Raw genomic sequence first — 16,653 nt, 5'->3', positions numbered from 1 at the left:
ACTCTTAATAACCATTAAATATATTTCATAATTTTAATATATTTAAATTTAAAATTTTTTATATTTTAAAAGTATACTGATCATATGGTATAATATTGACTATCATGAAATTAGGTGTACATGTTATGCATAAAGATAATATGCAATCTAATAATGGATTTTTTTTTAAAGAAAAAAAAATAGAAAGAAAGAAAATATAAAAAGGACATTTCATACTCATAGAAAGTTATTGGGAACTATAACATTAATAATTTTACACAATTCTTCAAAACCCAATTGGGTTTCCGTACAATTGGGATTGTAAAGCCCATATGGGTCTAGTGAAATACAAATGGGTTTTTCAGTTTTTTGGTGTTTTAAGTTTTTTAAAATTATAATCCAATTTTTAAATAGAATCTTACCTCAATCTAGCTTTTATTTTTTTTTTTAAATTGTTGATGTGGCACCATTCAATATTAAGGAATGGCCCATGTCAAAATTGAGATCATTAATTCATCATTAAACAAATCCTCTCATCATGCCCTTCTTGTAACTCGTGTGGTTTTGCTAAATTTGTTAGAATTAATTCTAAACTTCTTTACAAAGCATATCCACACATTAAAACTCATTTTAAGAAAAAATAAACATTAATCCAAAACCCTGTATAAAATACATAAATAAATACAAAATAAGTATAATACTACTCTCTAATAATGAAAGAAAATATAACATTGAAAATGATTATATAATAAGAGATGTATGAATTAATGGATAATTTATTACAAGAATATTCTCCCTTTCACTGTTACATTTATTTGCAAGTGATAATATTTTTTTAGTTGGAATAAAGCTAAAGTCTAATTGTTGTTCTTTAAAAGGACAAATAATACAATCGATTTATAAGCTTCTGGATTTAAGAAGGAGGACTCTACAACTTTCACAGTGTTGCGATTAAACAACTCATCCATGATATCATTTCCAAAATGCTTTGCAATTACTCCTTCTAATGTAGCTCTTAGGAATAAAGAACACATTGAGGGATTTCGCAAGCTCACATACTTTTTCTGACTATTCAATATTTCCATTCTCTAAATGTTAAAATGCTGATTTCTTTCAATCAATGCCTTCAATTCCTTAGGGGAGGTGAAATAACCAGGCAAATTGAATGCATCCACTTTTGCTTCACTAGTTAATCCTTGCAATTAAAAACCATGGTCTGTCTCATGGAAGTAGTAACTTTTTCATGAACCAATATTTCACTATCTAACCAGATTAGTCACTGAAACATGGAAGCTCAGTTACACCCATGTTCTTTCTATAATTGTAGTTATTCAACTTAAAATTTGTTACATTTGCAATGCACCCTAAACAATAGAATTTTATATCAACTCTCTTGATTGAGATTAATTTACAATGTCCTTCTTCATCCAAATTAGTGTATTAGATTAGGGATAGATTATTGTGAAATCAAGATGTTAATTGTAGAAATTTGTAGGATGGATAAGTGTCCATTAATTTTATTAATTTATATACTAATTTGAATGGTAGACTTGACATTATAAATTCATTTCTAATTAGGATGTTGATTGTAACTTTTTTGAGTTTCATATGATTGATTGTGATTAACCCCATTTTTTGTTACTTGTTTCAAAGTATTGAAAGTTATACCTTGGTTAGAATTTCCCAACAAAGGGTTCATTACAACCATTCACAACTTTTGCACACTAAACAAGTATAATTTTAAATCAAGACGTAATATTTTTCACAATTAAGCATGATTTGTTATAATTGGTGCAAAATAAAAGTAATGTTATTCATGAATCAAAGTAACGTTACTTTAATAACAACGGGTTATGACATTGTTTACTTACAGCTTCAGCTATATCCATTAGTCAAGATCCTAGAAGGTTCAACTCTGAACCACCAAATATGTCAGATTTGCTCATGTTATCAGGGACAGCAGGAATGAAAAGTGCTAGTAGCCCTCCAATCACAAGCTCTTGTGCTCTAGCAATTAGGAAGGACTCCATGTCCTTGGCAAATTGAGTTGCATGGGCCTCCTCAACTTCCTTTGGTGCATTTGTGTAGAAAATCCTTCCTTTATTCCAAGCAGTTGACCCTTCATCCATAACTTCTTTTGGGACATTTGACAGCCACTGTAGTGCATAAGAGGAATGAATAAAATGAAGAGATGCCTTGGGAAACAAGACCCGGTACCCCGGCAGCAAAGTATTCCTATTGAGAGGGAGGGAGATGAAGAGAGTGTTGAAATCATTGGAGAGTTGGTCATTGAAGAACACCATAAATTTTGGGGTTTCAGTATTTTCTCCTTTTGATATGTATTTGAGTTTTATGGCTTCTATTATGTTTTGTACTGAGATGAAGGTATTAGGTCCAGTAGAACAACCCAAGTCCGCAACACATATTGGGTTTAGAGACCCTGAAAGGGTGTTGATGTCAAAGTGATTGGCTACAACCTCGTTGATCTTTTCTTTGGCAACTTCCACAACTCCTCTGTGCACAGCACAAGTGGTGATTATCATTTTTAATATTCATCATAATTAGAATCATGAAAATCATATAACAGTAGCAAAATTTGGAATGCAATTTGCTTAGAAATAAAACTTAAAAGCTTGGGTTATTAGTTTCAAAACAATATCAAACCCTCAAATTGTTATTTCCGCTATATTTTTGCAATAGAATTTAACGTACAAATACTCATCTTCTGTAATTAGATTTCTTTATGCAATCCTTTCAGTTAACCATCCCCAGTTCTTTATGAACAAAAGAGTTCTTACATCACATAGGTGGGGCTGTAAAATAGTAAATGAGTTGAGTTGTCCATAAGTAACTATGACAAAAAAAAAAAAAAAAAAAAAGAACCTGTGCATAATTGTTTGTTTACAGACATACCAAGCGTTATATGGCTCAATTTAAGTATAGATTCATATAAAGGCTTAGGTAAAAGTGTTTTTTTATTTTTTATTATTATTATTTTTTTAAATGGATAATACAATCGTTACCAAAGAAGAACCGAGAAGATTTAAATCCAAAATCTTCTAGTGAAAAAAATTGCAAGTCATACCACTCATTTTTGTCAATAATATTTCACCTAATAACTATTAAATATGTTTCATAATTTTAATATTTTTAAATTAAAAAAAAAATCTAACATTAGTTTATGCATTAGATAGTATAGTATTGATTATCATGAAATTTTGTGTGCATGTTAAGAAAAAAAAATAATTTTGCAATCTAATAATGGATTTTAAAAAGTATATAAAAAAATAAAACAAAAAGATATCTATTTTTTTTTTAGAATAAGAAAAAAAAATCTAATAAAAAGTTATTAAATGATATAACATTAACAAAAAATTTATATAATCTTATAAGATATCAAGTTAATTTTTTTAAAATTTTTTTTGATAATATAAATAGTTCATTTTGTCATTTAAATCCGTCTTATAGAAGATTTCTAAGAATACAAAGATTAATGAGTCTAGATTTCAATGTTTATAAATGAACTTAACATGATCTCGATTGCTATCAAGTAAGCCAATATCAGTTTCTTTAGTGGCCAGCAGATTTCATATAAGTTGCAGTTGCTTTAACAAACACCATTAAAATTTTAGTGGCGATGTTATACTGATACAAATCAAATAGGAAAATAGATCAAAAAGCAGACTTGAATATTAAAGACTACCTGAAAGGAGGAGTTTTGAGCATAGCTGTTTGTATAAGAAAACAGAGCGCTAGGAAATAGAGAAGCTAGAGAGAGAATCAAGATTGAAGAAACTTTCTAATACTTGCATTAATTAACAAAACTGAATGTACATAAGGTTTATATAACAGAACTGGTACAGGAATGAAATAACTATCTCCTAACTAACTCCACACTATACGGATCCAATACCTACAACCAATCACTACATTACACGTGTTTATACATAGCTTCTAATTGATCTATGCCTAAACTACAGGTCGTATCTGCTGTAACAGTCGTTTAGCAAACTCATCCACAAATCTTCCAATGCTCTGCTCCAATGCTCTGCCTCTCTGCCTGCGCTAATGTCTTCAAACATTCTTCAACAAAGTCAGCTTGAATTGCTTACATCTGACTTCTCCTTATGTTTCTTATCTGTACAGTCAACTGAACTTTGACAGTTTGGACCCAGACCTCCATTCATGGTTCACGCAATATATTGGTGTCTGAGAAATGTGTTCACCAAGAAATTATCTCTTCAATTTTATAGAAGAAAAATTCAATTCTTCGGTTGACATTACCACTTCTAAAGCCAACATTTCTTACTTCCTCGTTTAGATTTTTTTAGCTTTAAGAATTTATTATTTTTACTGCTCCAATGATATTAAAGACTACAATAGTAGGTTTGGTTGAGTCTGCTTTTGTTTGCCACTACATGTGTTCCCTGATTAAGTATTCTTTGCCTTTCATCACAGTAGGGACGAAAATCAGGATTTGATCTTTGCCTCTTCGGGGATCCAAACATAAATAAAATTTGTTGGGTCATTTCAAAAAAAAGAATAAACTAAAATTCAAATATGTTTATAATAAAACTAATGCCTATTCATTATTAACAAAATAAAATAAAATAAAAAATTTAATACATTTCAACTCAATAAGACTTTATTATAAGAAAAATACTAAAGTCAATACAAATTTTATTACATACTACTTATAAACTGATGTGGTAATGTATATGATCGGTGAATTTTGAACACCTATTATTGACAATATTCATATTCATTACATAGTTACAATAGAAATTAGAAGAGTTAGTTTCATACTTCACTTATAAACCAATTCACCCACTATTGATTTTTAAGTCTTTATTAGCAATTGATCAATGAAAATTCAATTTATAAAAAACAAATGGAACAAAATGGAGTTTATGAAAGAATGAAACAGATAAATCATAAATGCGTAGCACGCCCAAAGGAGGTTATTTGGGCATGCTAGTGTGCATGCTGCTTAGGCCATGGCAATCCAACATGGGCACATAGAAGCCACGACATACGCCCGTGCACGCTACCTAGGCCATGACAACCCAACGTGGGCATGCAGCCAAAGGCCATGGCATGCTTGTGCATGATGCTTAGGCCATAGCAACCCAATATGGGCATGCACCCAAGGCCATGGTAGAATAGAATAAAATGAAATATGCATACCAACCTTCAATTTATATTTTTTAAAATATGGATAAAATTGATAGTCCCCAACTTTGCTTCATTAAATAATGAGGGTTTTTCTCGAATGAATGATTATCATTAAAATAATGAGTCTTTTTCTTGAATGAATGATTATCATTAAAATAATGAAGTTTTTTCTCGAATGAATAATTAAAAAGATCTTTCTCAAAAGAATGATTAGAAGGGAATAGAATAAAGCTATACCATGTATATAACCACTAGCTTGTACATATTCACATGGTGTCCATGTGAATATAAAAGAACTTCTCTTGAACTTAAATTGTTTTTCACTAAGTTTAGGTCTTAGTACAATATAGAGCTGAGCTTAATTGCATTTATTATTACTTCCCTTAATTGCTTCATGGATGGAAGACATATGAGCAAGTTAAATTGTTCACTTTTTTCTTGCTGGTTAGCCCCTGCAAAATATAAAAAGTTCATTAGATAGTGAGCTGATTGATAGTTTTAGACCCCTTAAACAATTGATTTAACCTAGGGAATTAGCCATGTTGTTACTTAGTCCAATTAAACAAGTCTAGGTTATCACAATATCAAAGATCAAATCATGCAAAGCAGCGGAAAATAAATAACACAAGATATGATCACCTAGGAAACCAAACCGGTAAAAACCTAGGGAGTATTTGACCTAGCTATCCTCAAGATAAACTTGAATCCACCATCTTGAAAGAATCGAAGCTCATACAATAAGACTTACAAGCCCCCCACGCTCGACTTCTTATTGCTACCAACCAGTAGAACTTACTGACATGACCACGTGCAATCTCCGAATCCACGGACTCCTTCTTTCTTGGATTGACCACCAGATACAAGCACACCTGCTTGTGTTTTCTTTAAGTTTCAATGGCAGTAACTGAATTGATCATCAAGGCGTAGATAAATCTTCTCCTTGAAAACCCTAAGTTTGTGTAAAGGAAAGCTCCTCTAGATCTCACAAGAGATTTACACAAACCGCAATTATGAGCAACACTAAAACGTGGTTAGGGTTTGCCTTTTATACTTAGGACAAATAAGAAACCCTAAAAATGTTTTAGAATACTTAGGGCTGAGTTGGAAAAATCTACAGAAAATCATTCTGCCCGAACTTCGATCGATCGAGCATGTCTTTCGATCGATCGAGCCAGGCCGAAAGGCACAATACTTTCCTGCTTTAACTTGATTCCAACTTTACATAAATGCACAACTTTGAGCTAGACTAAAACACTTCTAAACACATTGTTTTGATCATGGTTTGCCAACAATACAAATTAGAATTCTAAATACATAAAATCCTAAGACTTTAGAACTTAACACTGATTTATCTCATTGCATGTCCAACCTCAACACCCTAAGTTTCACTTGTGAAATTTGGTTGAATAGTGGTTTCCATACAAATAAGAGACTAGGGTTTGAATCCTATTTTCACTAACGTGGAACAAATTTTGTCGATTAAAATATTCCTAACTCACAAAAATGATTATCATTTGCATCTTATTAGTTTTCCTAACCTTCCACATCCGATAACTATTCAATAATTTTGTTGAAAATGCATTAGTTGATTAATAATTTTTTTTAAAAAAAACTTTCAAAAGAAGATTGAACTAAAAAAAGTAATAATTAAAAAAAAAAAAAACCAAAAACAATTTAGTGTCATTATAATATAGGCATTAATTTCCTTCAATAATGTCAATCAGTAATTATCATTAAATGCATAATAAGTAATAGATGTTATGAAAAGAGACATATTTATTGTGCTAACATGACAGGTATGATGATGTAATCTCATTTTACTGATGTGGTTTATTTTTGTTGGCCAAGACTACAAGGTCATCAACAAGACTACCTAAGAATTTCCCTATCTGAAGATAGTCAAACCATCATCTTGGAGCTCCTGGCATGATGGGTATTTAGGCCCGGTCCACATCTTTGTACTTTGTAGGATGATAGGCAAATTATGTTATCTTCCTCTAATGACAATCAGATTTAATCATGTGGTTCAACTGCATAATTGATCTTGATAAATTTAAGGTCCAACACCTAAGCTTTACTCATTTCTTTTACACCTATATTTTGGATTTTACAAGAGGAAGAGAAGATTCAAAGTAACAACCTCCGTTTCATAGGACATAGTCCCAATGAATTCTGTTACAGTTGGGATGCAATGTGAAGAGTAATACTAATATAGCCAAACAAAAATAAGATACTGTCATTCAGTAGAGAAAACCACTGGTAAGAGTAATACAAGATAAAAGTGTCATGAAATTTTTAAATGAATACTTGGCAAATACAAAATCAGAGGCTTTCCACAGAAACCACTCAAGCATTTGAAAGAACACCAACTAGTAACCATGAACAATATTCATCTATGTGCAACTCCCAACACAATGCAGCAATGCACTGCTTTCTGTTGTCCATTTGTCTTGGACAAAAAATTATCTCATATTTTTCTTTAAATATTTTATCCCTATACTATTTACAAATGATACAACACAAAATGAATCAGGACTGACAAAAAAAAAAAAAAAAACACCAGCATGATACACACAAGTTACATGATTCAACTTCTCATGGTTTATGCTGTGCATGGATTGATATACGGACAGCTTGGCGAGAAGAAAGAGCTTTCCCAGTTCCAAGAAATCTATACGAATTGACTTGAACTGGTAGTGCTGTTCCAATAGACACAAAAATAAAAAGAGACTCAGGAATAAGAATGGTCTCGTTATTTAACTTAGACGCATCAATTAAAGGAATAAGCATATTTTTATAGTTACCCTTAAATAATACAATATTTCATGAAAAAGAATGTATCAAAGCAAGTTAGTTTTTATATCTATGAATCAAAAGGCATGAAATGTCGAGAAGATTACACAAGAATATACCTTTTCCTTCCAAGAAAAATCAAAATGATGGTAATAAGGTTCCAATAAAGTTAGCTGATCTCCTTCTTTGATCTGTGAGGACAAGGGACAGTTCTAATATTACTTGAACAAATGAAAGACAAAAAGAAGAAAACAACTGTTTGCAAATTAAATGCAAGCTTGAGAACAAATCAATATATTTAATTTTTATGAATGATCACTTAATCCTTTATTGACCTTATCCATGACCTCAGTATTTACAGGTGGAAGAAACAGGAAGCCAGAACTTGAGAATGAAGTCATTAGAAAACTATTCGCTGAACCACACGAGTGCAAATGTGACTTCAAGCACACACATGCTCATGCACTCATGGAATCCAAGGATTATAGAATCTCTTTTTCCAGTAGAAAAGCCCCAAAACCAAGACATATTTCATGATGTGGAATGGTGTTGAGAGAAAATTCCACAGTAGTCTTAACCGTTACATGGCCAGATTTGGCTGGTATAGCTGGAACATGAAGGTTTATCAAATAGTGAATCAAGAAACTAAATATTTATCCAGGAGTGAAAGTCACCCCTTTGAGTTAGTATTCCAATCATCATCATCATCATTACAAGTAGTAGCAGCAGCATGGTCCTAGAAGTAGTAAAGTTAACTGGCAATTAATGCCAATACAAGTCACTTTTTGGGACCAAGACTTTCTTTTTGTGATTGATAAGTTACACACATCCAAATGGTTTTGAACCCACAACCTTAACCTCCACTCATTCTTGAAAATCAAAAAAATTAAGACAGACTACAATAAAAACAAAGAAAAAAGAGGACTAAAAAATCTTTTTTTGGTGTGTATGGTAGCTGTCATGTCTCCACCTTGTCTTCAACTACCAACAGAATTTGGGCAATTCTAGCCAATTCCTGCCATTTTGGACGAAAACTCTGTTTCAACTACCAATAGAATTTGAGCTTTTTTTTTTTTTTTCCTTTGAACTTTAGGTTTTTGATAATTTCTTCCTCCCTCAAATCAGACCTTTTGGCCTCTCATTTCTGGCACTCTCACTCTCATCTCTCATGAACTCACCAACTTGGGCCCTCAGCACTCATCACAGTAAGTGACAAGTCACAATATCGAGTCTCAGCACTTGGCAAGCACAGCTCTCCCTCACTTTAGCAAGCTCATCCACTCCCAACAAGATACATTAGCCTGAGCTTCTTGATGGAGAAAACTTGGATTGGGGAAGTATCATGATGATGATAATGTCTGACTAAGGGTCCTGAATTTGATCCTTAATTTTATGTTGATAATAAGTCATACTATTTACTTGAATGTCTTTCCATTGGATTTATCAATTATGTATGAGATTTTATGAACCTTGTGATATTTTGTTTTCATGTTATCAACTTTTTATTTTAGTTAATGCCTTAATGGCCTGGCATGAACCATATAATTCCTAAATTTTTTTCATGAGTATTTACTTTATATATACAAGTATACGAACTATATATATAGCAGTAATCCAAAACAGAACACCAATACTGATATATTTTGTTCTAGTGGCCAGTCCAAAACAGTATTCAAAACTTCAGTCTGAATTCGACATGGACACACTGATGATTTTTCTGTGTCCATGCTTCCTAAGTGGGAAGAATAACTCAAGAGTAGACTGAAAGCAACCTCAATGATCTATTTCATAGATAGAGAAGATCTTTCCACCAGATTATATGGAATAAACTCGTAAGATAAAAGGGTGCTTCATACCCCAACAACACAACCCCCCCCCCCCCCAAACAAAAAGAAAGAAAAAGAAGCCAGTCTCCAAGGGAAAAAAGAACCAAAACAGTCAATCTTACCGTGTCACTGTGAATACCATACTGATAGAATGAAGCATATTTGATTTGAATCACATAACAGATAGTATCTGCAAAAATAAAAATTTGTGGAGAGAGAATCATTTATCAACCACTAGACAATTCCAAATTTAGAGTTTTATTATAAGCAATAGAAAATCTAAGACAAGTGTAGCAGAACCTCACATGAAATATTATAATATCCAAATTAACAAACTAAGATAGAGTCGTCAAGCAGAAGACTTAAAGGGGAGCAACATTATCATGCTTAATGAAGAATAGAACTTTTCCAACTACAGCTACTGCTTTGTTCAGACCATCTAACAGAAGATCTGTGGTGGCTCTTTTGTATAAGGAATTCACTTTCAAAAGAACATGCAAAGTAATAAAAAAGATATCAGGCTCATTCAAGTCCACAATCAACCACAAACTCATATACATGGAGAAGTTAGAGGTATATTACAATTAACAGCAGCCAGTGATGATGATAAAGGTGCAAGTCGTTTAGATCTAGCATGTCCCTGAAAGAAAAATCCTGTAAGTTCCAGCTGTATCTTTATAAATGGATATTTTACACATCTTTTTTCTTTTCTTTGGATAGGTAATTTATTTTGCGGATACTATAATGACTTCAGAATGACAACAATGTTGAAAATAACAATATAGACTTCAAAATCTTCTTGACTAAAAAAGATAAAATCATGGCTGTGCAGACTTAATAAATAAAACAAAAGACTAAAAACCCACTAGGAAGATGAATTACCCTCAACATATTCTCCAACTTGTCAAGAAGATTAACCATCTTTTGAACCTCAACTGTAGCGTTGGGACCAGGATCCTTTAAAGCAGCAGCTTCGAATCCACTTAGGGCACTCTCATAGTTCTCTATATATTTGTTTACCTAAAAACAGAAGTTCCACCATATATGTACAGAACATATAAGTGATTGAACAGTGAATAGCCAGCAACAACATATTTATGCTCTTCATGTTGATAGAGACAGTAATGGGGGCATAAAAGAGCATGACCTTGAATACAAAAAGGACATGAAGTCCTCACAAACAACAACAGCAAAGTCTTATTCCCAAAATTTGGGATCAGCTATGGATCCTCAATCACATCAAGACTTTTTCTCCAACATGTCCTCACCAACATGACTCAGAATACAGAGAGAGAGAGAGAGAGAGAGAGAGAGAGAGAGAGAGTTGAAACTTACAGCAGCACAGTTAAAATAGAGATCTGGATTGGACTTCATTCTATCATCTTTCTCCTGATATAATATAAGAAATGACAACAAACCCTTTATATATTAGAATATGAGAGAAAATTCAACATGCTTGGCAAACCATAATCATGAGAAAATCATCTTGAACCAGAAAATTCCTAGGGAAAGTTCTTACGCTGCAGACTTACAGCATTTTGGTATGCTTTTGAAGACTGCCAAAGTTTGCTGTGATCCCAAGCTCCTGTCACAAAGAAGCTTGTAAGGCATGCATTTCCAAGGTTGTCTATCAATAAAATTAACCATATTACAGGATATAGAAAAAGAAGCAGATGGAATGAATAAGCATTCTGTCAGATTTTCAAGAAAACTTAGTAACTAGAAAATAATAACAGCAGCTTAATGTAGAAAGAGACGTCATATTTGTGTACTTCTGTCCCATAAATAATATATATGCATGTGCAGCATGATGAGCAATTTTTCAGCTATATTACAATGAAGCTAGCCAGAACAAAGATGACCAAAAATCAAAAGTAAATTATATGTTTTAAGTCAATACCACATTGTCATGTGTATTGCAATGTGTCACATGTATATCACATTTATACGAAGTCTTTATATTGTGATAATGGTAGCATTAAAAATTCTTACACCAAGAATTCCCATCCTTGACATCCAAAGTAATAGCTTCCTTTGCATGTTGAATGCTTTCCTCGACAAGTTCTGCCTCATTCTCAGTTCCTACAGAAGGGGTAATTATAAAAATAAGGTTTCTCTTCTGACTTGTACACTTAAAAAATAGAAATTTCTATCCAATTTATCCCATTAATAGCTCTCTTTTTCCTTTCTATGCAAGTGCTGGATTCAACTTAACCTTGAGCCATTCTTCTTTCAAGCATGGACAACTGACAAAGTATTTTTTTGTTAGGACCCTGGATGAGACAATTATGACCATCTTTTAGTAACAGATATGAAAAAAAAAACTTATCAGTAAAAAAAATGATATGAAAACACAAAGGAAGGTCTGTTGATAAGATCAACAGAAATCCAATATCAGCGATAACCTTTCTTAATGCAAGAGTGAAGCGGTTCTTTGCCGAAGATAGATCTCCCTTCTTCCAAATGCAGTTGCCTAAACACAGCCAAGCATCTGCAAGTGCTGGATTCAACTTAACCTGGAACATGGAACAGCCAAGTTTGAAAAAGAACTCAACTGGAGCACTACAAGACATGGCATTGTTGAAACTAACAATTTCTTCTCACTTACAGCTTTCGAGAGATGATCCTCTGCTTCCTTCCGATGGTCTGGAAATACATCCAATATCTTTCGTCTCAGATATTCATATGTTGCACGCTGCAAGGGTGATTTTCTTTGTTCTGCCCAAGGACACATAATTTTTCATATAGAACTAAATGAGACAAATACAGATGTTAGCAAATAATAAAAATTTCCAAAGGCCTCATGGCCTAGTGGAGCCTCCAGCTCATCCCTATAGGGGTGAGCCTGACTTCCCCTAGGCCCAGCCAAAATAATAATAGTGGTAATAATAATAATAATAATAATAATGATACCAGTACTAGTAATAGTAATAACTAATAACATTGACAATCATTTAAGCAATCACCAAACTATAGTCAGCTGTATCATAGGCACAAGCAATGTAGAGTGCCATCCATGTATGGATGTACTGCATATGATCATTAAGAAGTTAACCACATACAAAATTACAAATGCCTATGTATCTGGTTACCATATATTTCACAATTTCCCTAGGTTAAATATGATCTATCAGGGTCCCTAGGTTTTCAAGCAAATGCTTCAATCAATTTATTAAAAATTATATAAACTAGTGACAAAAACATGAGTATCAAGCATTGTGCTAATCCACATCAAGATAATAAAAAAGAGAATTACATATACTTCCATCAATATGAAAGCAACTTCAATTAATACTGAAGCATTTAAAACGTATATTGAGCATAATTACGATATCATATTCATAAACATAAATAAATGAAATTTGTATACAGTCCAATCATAAAACGAAGCATGCAGTCCTATAAGAACCATGTAAAACGTTTCAAAATTTGTTTGCCTTTGTTTAATGGTAAGTTACAGGAGTGGGTGGGACTTTAAATCCACAACATCACCTTTAGATTTTGTACAATCTAGTTTTTTTTTTTTTTTTTTTTTCTTCATTTTTGAAAAAGTAAGTTACTCATGCACCCTCACCCCCCATCCATTCTTATGGGAAAAGAAAGTGCTTCTTGAGCTAGAACTCATTGGAAACCAATGTCAATTTAGTTAATTTTTTTTCACATTGATCTTTCACCAGTGGAAACCATTGTTTAGCATCTAATAAACAGTGCAAATAAGCATTGGAAAATTCAAGTGTTCTTTCTATTAGAGAATGTTGTAAATTTTTATTGTCCCTAGCTTATTTGAATAAAAATAGAACATCAAAGAAAATAAATGTTAGGATTCTACAAATGATTACAAAATTAGAGTTTAGAGATACGAATAAGTGGGTAATTGTATACACAAAGGCTTTTTTTTTTTTTTTTTTTCTTTTAAAATTTTTTTGGATACATCAATAATTGGGGAAGAGAAATTTGAATAATGGATTTTTTTAGAAACACTAGAAGGTGTCAATCAATTGAGCTACAAGTACAAGGCTCTTAGCTTATTGCAATGAGAGATTATGCGTTTATGACAAATGATAAGATTTATTTGGCTGGAATAACAATGAAATCTAATTGTTGCGTTCAAGAAGGATGAACAATATGATTAATTTATCAGTTTCTGGATTTAAGAAAAATGAGGATCCTTCAACTTTGTGAGTAAAGCGATTAAACAACTCATCCAGGATCTCATTTCCAAAATGTTTTCCAATTATTCCTTCCAATACGGCTCTCAAGTATAAGGAACGCAGTGAGGCGCTTTGCAAGATAAGATGCTTCTTCTGGTTATTCAATTCTTCCATTCTCTTAATGCTGAAATTTCCATTTCTTTCTATCAATGCCTTCAACTTCTTAGGGGGGGTGTAATAAGCTGGCACATTAAAAGAATCCACTTTTGCTTCCTCGACTAATCCCTACAAGAAAGAACAGCCTTAATAACCTAATGTAAAAACCACAGTCTATGCTAACCTTCATCCTATAATTTCTGTTGTCTAGTGTTGACTTACAAGGCATTTTTATATACACTCTAATCTAGAATATAGATATTGCAATAAACACCCTTATTTGAGATTAATTCACAATGTCTATCTAATATCCACCATCTAATCTAGTCAAAGTATCATATTGTGGGAAAATTAGTGTCAATTTCTCATAACTTTGGTGAATATTGTCCCTTAATTTGCTAATTTTAATATTGATATAAATTGTAAAGTAGATAAATTGTAAATTGATCTCAAATTCTGAGGTTGTAAATGTCCCATTATAGTTTAGGATGGATAATTTATATCTCAATTCCACTTGGTGAAAGTTGAACTAAGTTGGGACAAAGTTTTTCTCTAAACCAGGTTATAGGAGATTCCTTGAAAATATTACATGACATTTTATAAGACTATCTATGTGTACGTGGAAAAAACCTATCACATGTTTAATTAAAACCATTTGATTAAAATTCCACTTTAATACCTATTTGAGTTGTCACATAGTGTAGTGGGGGAAAGGAAAATTGTGTCCTAGCTATATATCCTGCTAACCAATGTGTGGAAAAAAGCCAACTAAATTATCAATCGCATCAGTCATCCTGGTTTAATGGAGAGGAATTGCTTACTTACCACTTTGGCCATATCCATTAGGCAAGATCCTAGAATGTCTAGCTCTGTACCAGTAAATGTGTCAGAATTGCTCATGACATCAGGGACAGCAGGTACAAAGAGTACTAGTAACCCTCCAACCACAAGCTCTTGTGCTCTAGAAAACAGGAAGGACTCCATGTCCTTGGCAAATTGAGTTTCATAAGCCTCCACAACTTCCTTTGTTGCATTTGTGTAGTGAATCTTCCCTTTATTCCATGCAGGAGAACTTTCATCCATAACCTCAATGGGAATCTTGGAGAGCCAGTTTAGCGCACAAGAGGAGTGAATCAAATGCAGAGATCCCTTGGGAAACAGGCAACCATGGAAAGAACCCGGTACCCCAGCTGCAAAGTATTGCCTATCGGGAGGGAGGGACTTGAACAGAGTATTGAAATCATTGGAGACATTGTCATTAAAGAACACTAGAAAGTCTGGGATTTGAGCATTTACTCCTTTTGATTTGCATTTGAGTTTTATAGCCTCTACTATGCTTTGCACTGTAATGAAGGTATTGGCTCCTGTAGAACAACCCAAATCTACTATACAAACTGGGTTTTTAGAACCACAAAAGGTCTGGATGTCAAAGTGATTGGCTATAGCCTCGTTGATTTTTTCTTTGGCAGCTTCCACAACTCCTCTCTGCAGAACAAGGGGTGATTATCATAATTAGAACCATGAAAATCACTATATATTTTGATTGGCTGCATTATCCTAAATTTGACAAAGAATTCTAACATAAGCTAGATTCGGAATGTAATTTTCTAGGAAATGAAATAAAAGAATTTTGAGTAATCAATATTACAATACTTCCAACATTCAATCACCTCGCCTATACTTCGCAAAAATGAAAGTTTTATGCACTGAGTACGACTTTCTTTGCTTTTATATTAAAAGATTGTCATGCCCTCAAATTGTTATTTCCTCCATATTCTCTCAGGATAATGTTACGTAAAGATGCTCATCTTCTGCAAATATTTTTATTAAACAGTACTTTCAATTACTCATCCCAGGTTCTGTGTAGAAAATAGTTATTGACTTTCATAGGAAAGTAACTTGGTCCACTGTGCTTGGAAATTACAAGTGATTGCTATGAAGCAGGCAGTATAAATTAATTTAGTTTCCAACAGATTTCATACAAGGCGTTGATGCTTCAACAAACACACCAATGAATGGATGGAAAACAGAAGAAAAAAAAAGTTCTAAATATTAAAGAATACCTGATAACTGGAGTTTTGAGAATAGCTATAAGGCCCCTCTCCTCCATTCGGTGCATATAATTCAGGCAATTCATGGGTCCTTTTGTCCTCCATTCTCTCTCTCGGAGAGACACAAACCCAGATGCACCTGCTATATGTAATTTTTTTTATTTTTTATTTTTTATGTGCATGCCTTTCGGAGTTTTTTGAGAGAAGATGAGAATATAAAGGCAGCTCAATTGATGGAGTCGTAGAGAAGGAATCGGTGTTTTAGGATAAATTAAGAAAAGAAGCAAAACAACTGTTTTTTAATACATATCAAATTAATTTCTATAATCTTATCAAAAAAATTCAAAGTTTAATTAAAATCTAGAAAATCATCTATTTATTGATTCTAAACTTAGTTTTGCAAAAATTCATTTATAAATTATAATACATAAAATCAAAGATTTCGTTAAAACCTTTTTTTTTTTTGGGTGAAACTTAAGTTTGACAATATTTATGGCCATTGTTACAATGCAAATTAGAATG

The 16,653-nt window shown here is 32.7% G+C and overlaps 1 protein-coding gene and 2 pseudogenes across 1 annotated transcript; all 3 read right to left on the bottom strand.

Annotated features, from left to right (window-relative positions):
* Nucleotides 1–836: 836 nt before the first annotated feature.
* On the bottom strand, nucleotides 837–4,162 carry LOC126692714 (loganic acid O-methyltransferase-like; annotated as a pseudogene).
* Nucleotides 4,163–7,706: 3,544 nt separating this feature from the next.
* On the bottom strand, nucleotides 7,707–13,628 carry LOC126716378 (uncharacterized; annotated as a pseudogene).
* Nucleotides 13,629–13,761: 133 nt separating this feature from the next.
* LOC126716362 (loganic acid O-methyltransferase-like) lies at nucleotides 13,762–16,395 on the bottom strand. The gene is made up of 3 exons (XM_050417240.1): nucleotides 16,144–16,395; nucleotides 14,906–15,565; nucleotides 13,762–14,209 (listed from the first exon to the last, which is right to left on the bottom strand). The coding sequence occupies exons 1-3, from the start codon at nucleotides 16,234–16,236 to the stop codon at nucleotides 13,868–13,870; spliced, it is 1,095 nt and encodes a 364-aa protein (XP_050273197.1). The 5' UTR covers nucleotides 16,237–16,395; the 3' UTR covers nucleotides 13,762–13,867.
* Nucleotides 16,396–16,653: the final 258 nt, after the last annotated feature.

The sequence above is a fragment of the Quercus robur genome, chromosome 1 (genome assembly GCF_932294415.1).
Source record: "Quercus robur chromosome 1, dhQueRobu3.1, whole genome shotgun sequence".
Taxonomy (NCBI): Eukaryota; Viridiplantae; Streptophyta; class Magnoliopsida; order Fagales; family Fagaceae; genus Quercus; species Quercus robur.
The sequence above is the reverse complement of the archived record's forward strand: the minus strand, read 5'-3'. Positions and strand labels throughout refer to the sequence as shown.

What these genes read in the sequence shown, in the direction of transcription:
- LOC126716362 (XM_050417240.1), bottom strand. Translation starts at nt 16,236, where the DNA reads ATGGAGGACAAAAGGACCCATGAATTGCCTGAATTATATGCACCGAAT. An exon ending in CTCAAAACTCCAGTTATCAG is followed by an intron (nt 15,566 to 16,143) that starts GTATTCTTTAAT and finishes CTTGTTCTGCAG; the next exon opens with AGAGGAGTTGTGGAAGCTGC. An exon ending in TAATGGATATGGCCAAAGTG is followed by an intron (nt 14,210 to 14,905) that starts GTAAGTAAGCAA and finishes TCTTTCTTGTAG; the next exon opens with GGATTAGTCGAGGAAGCAAA.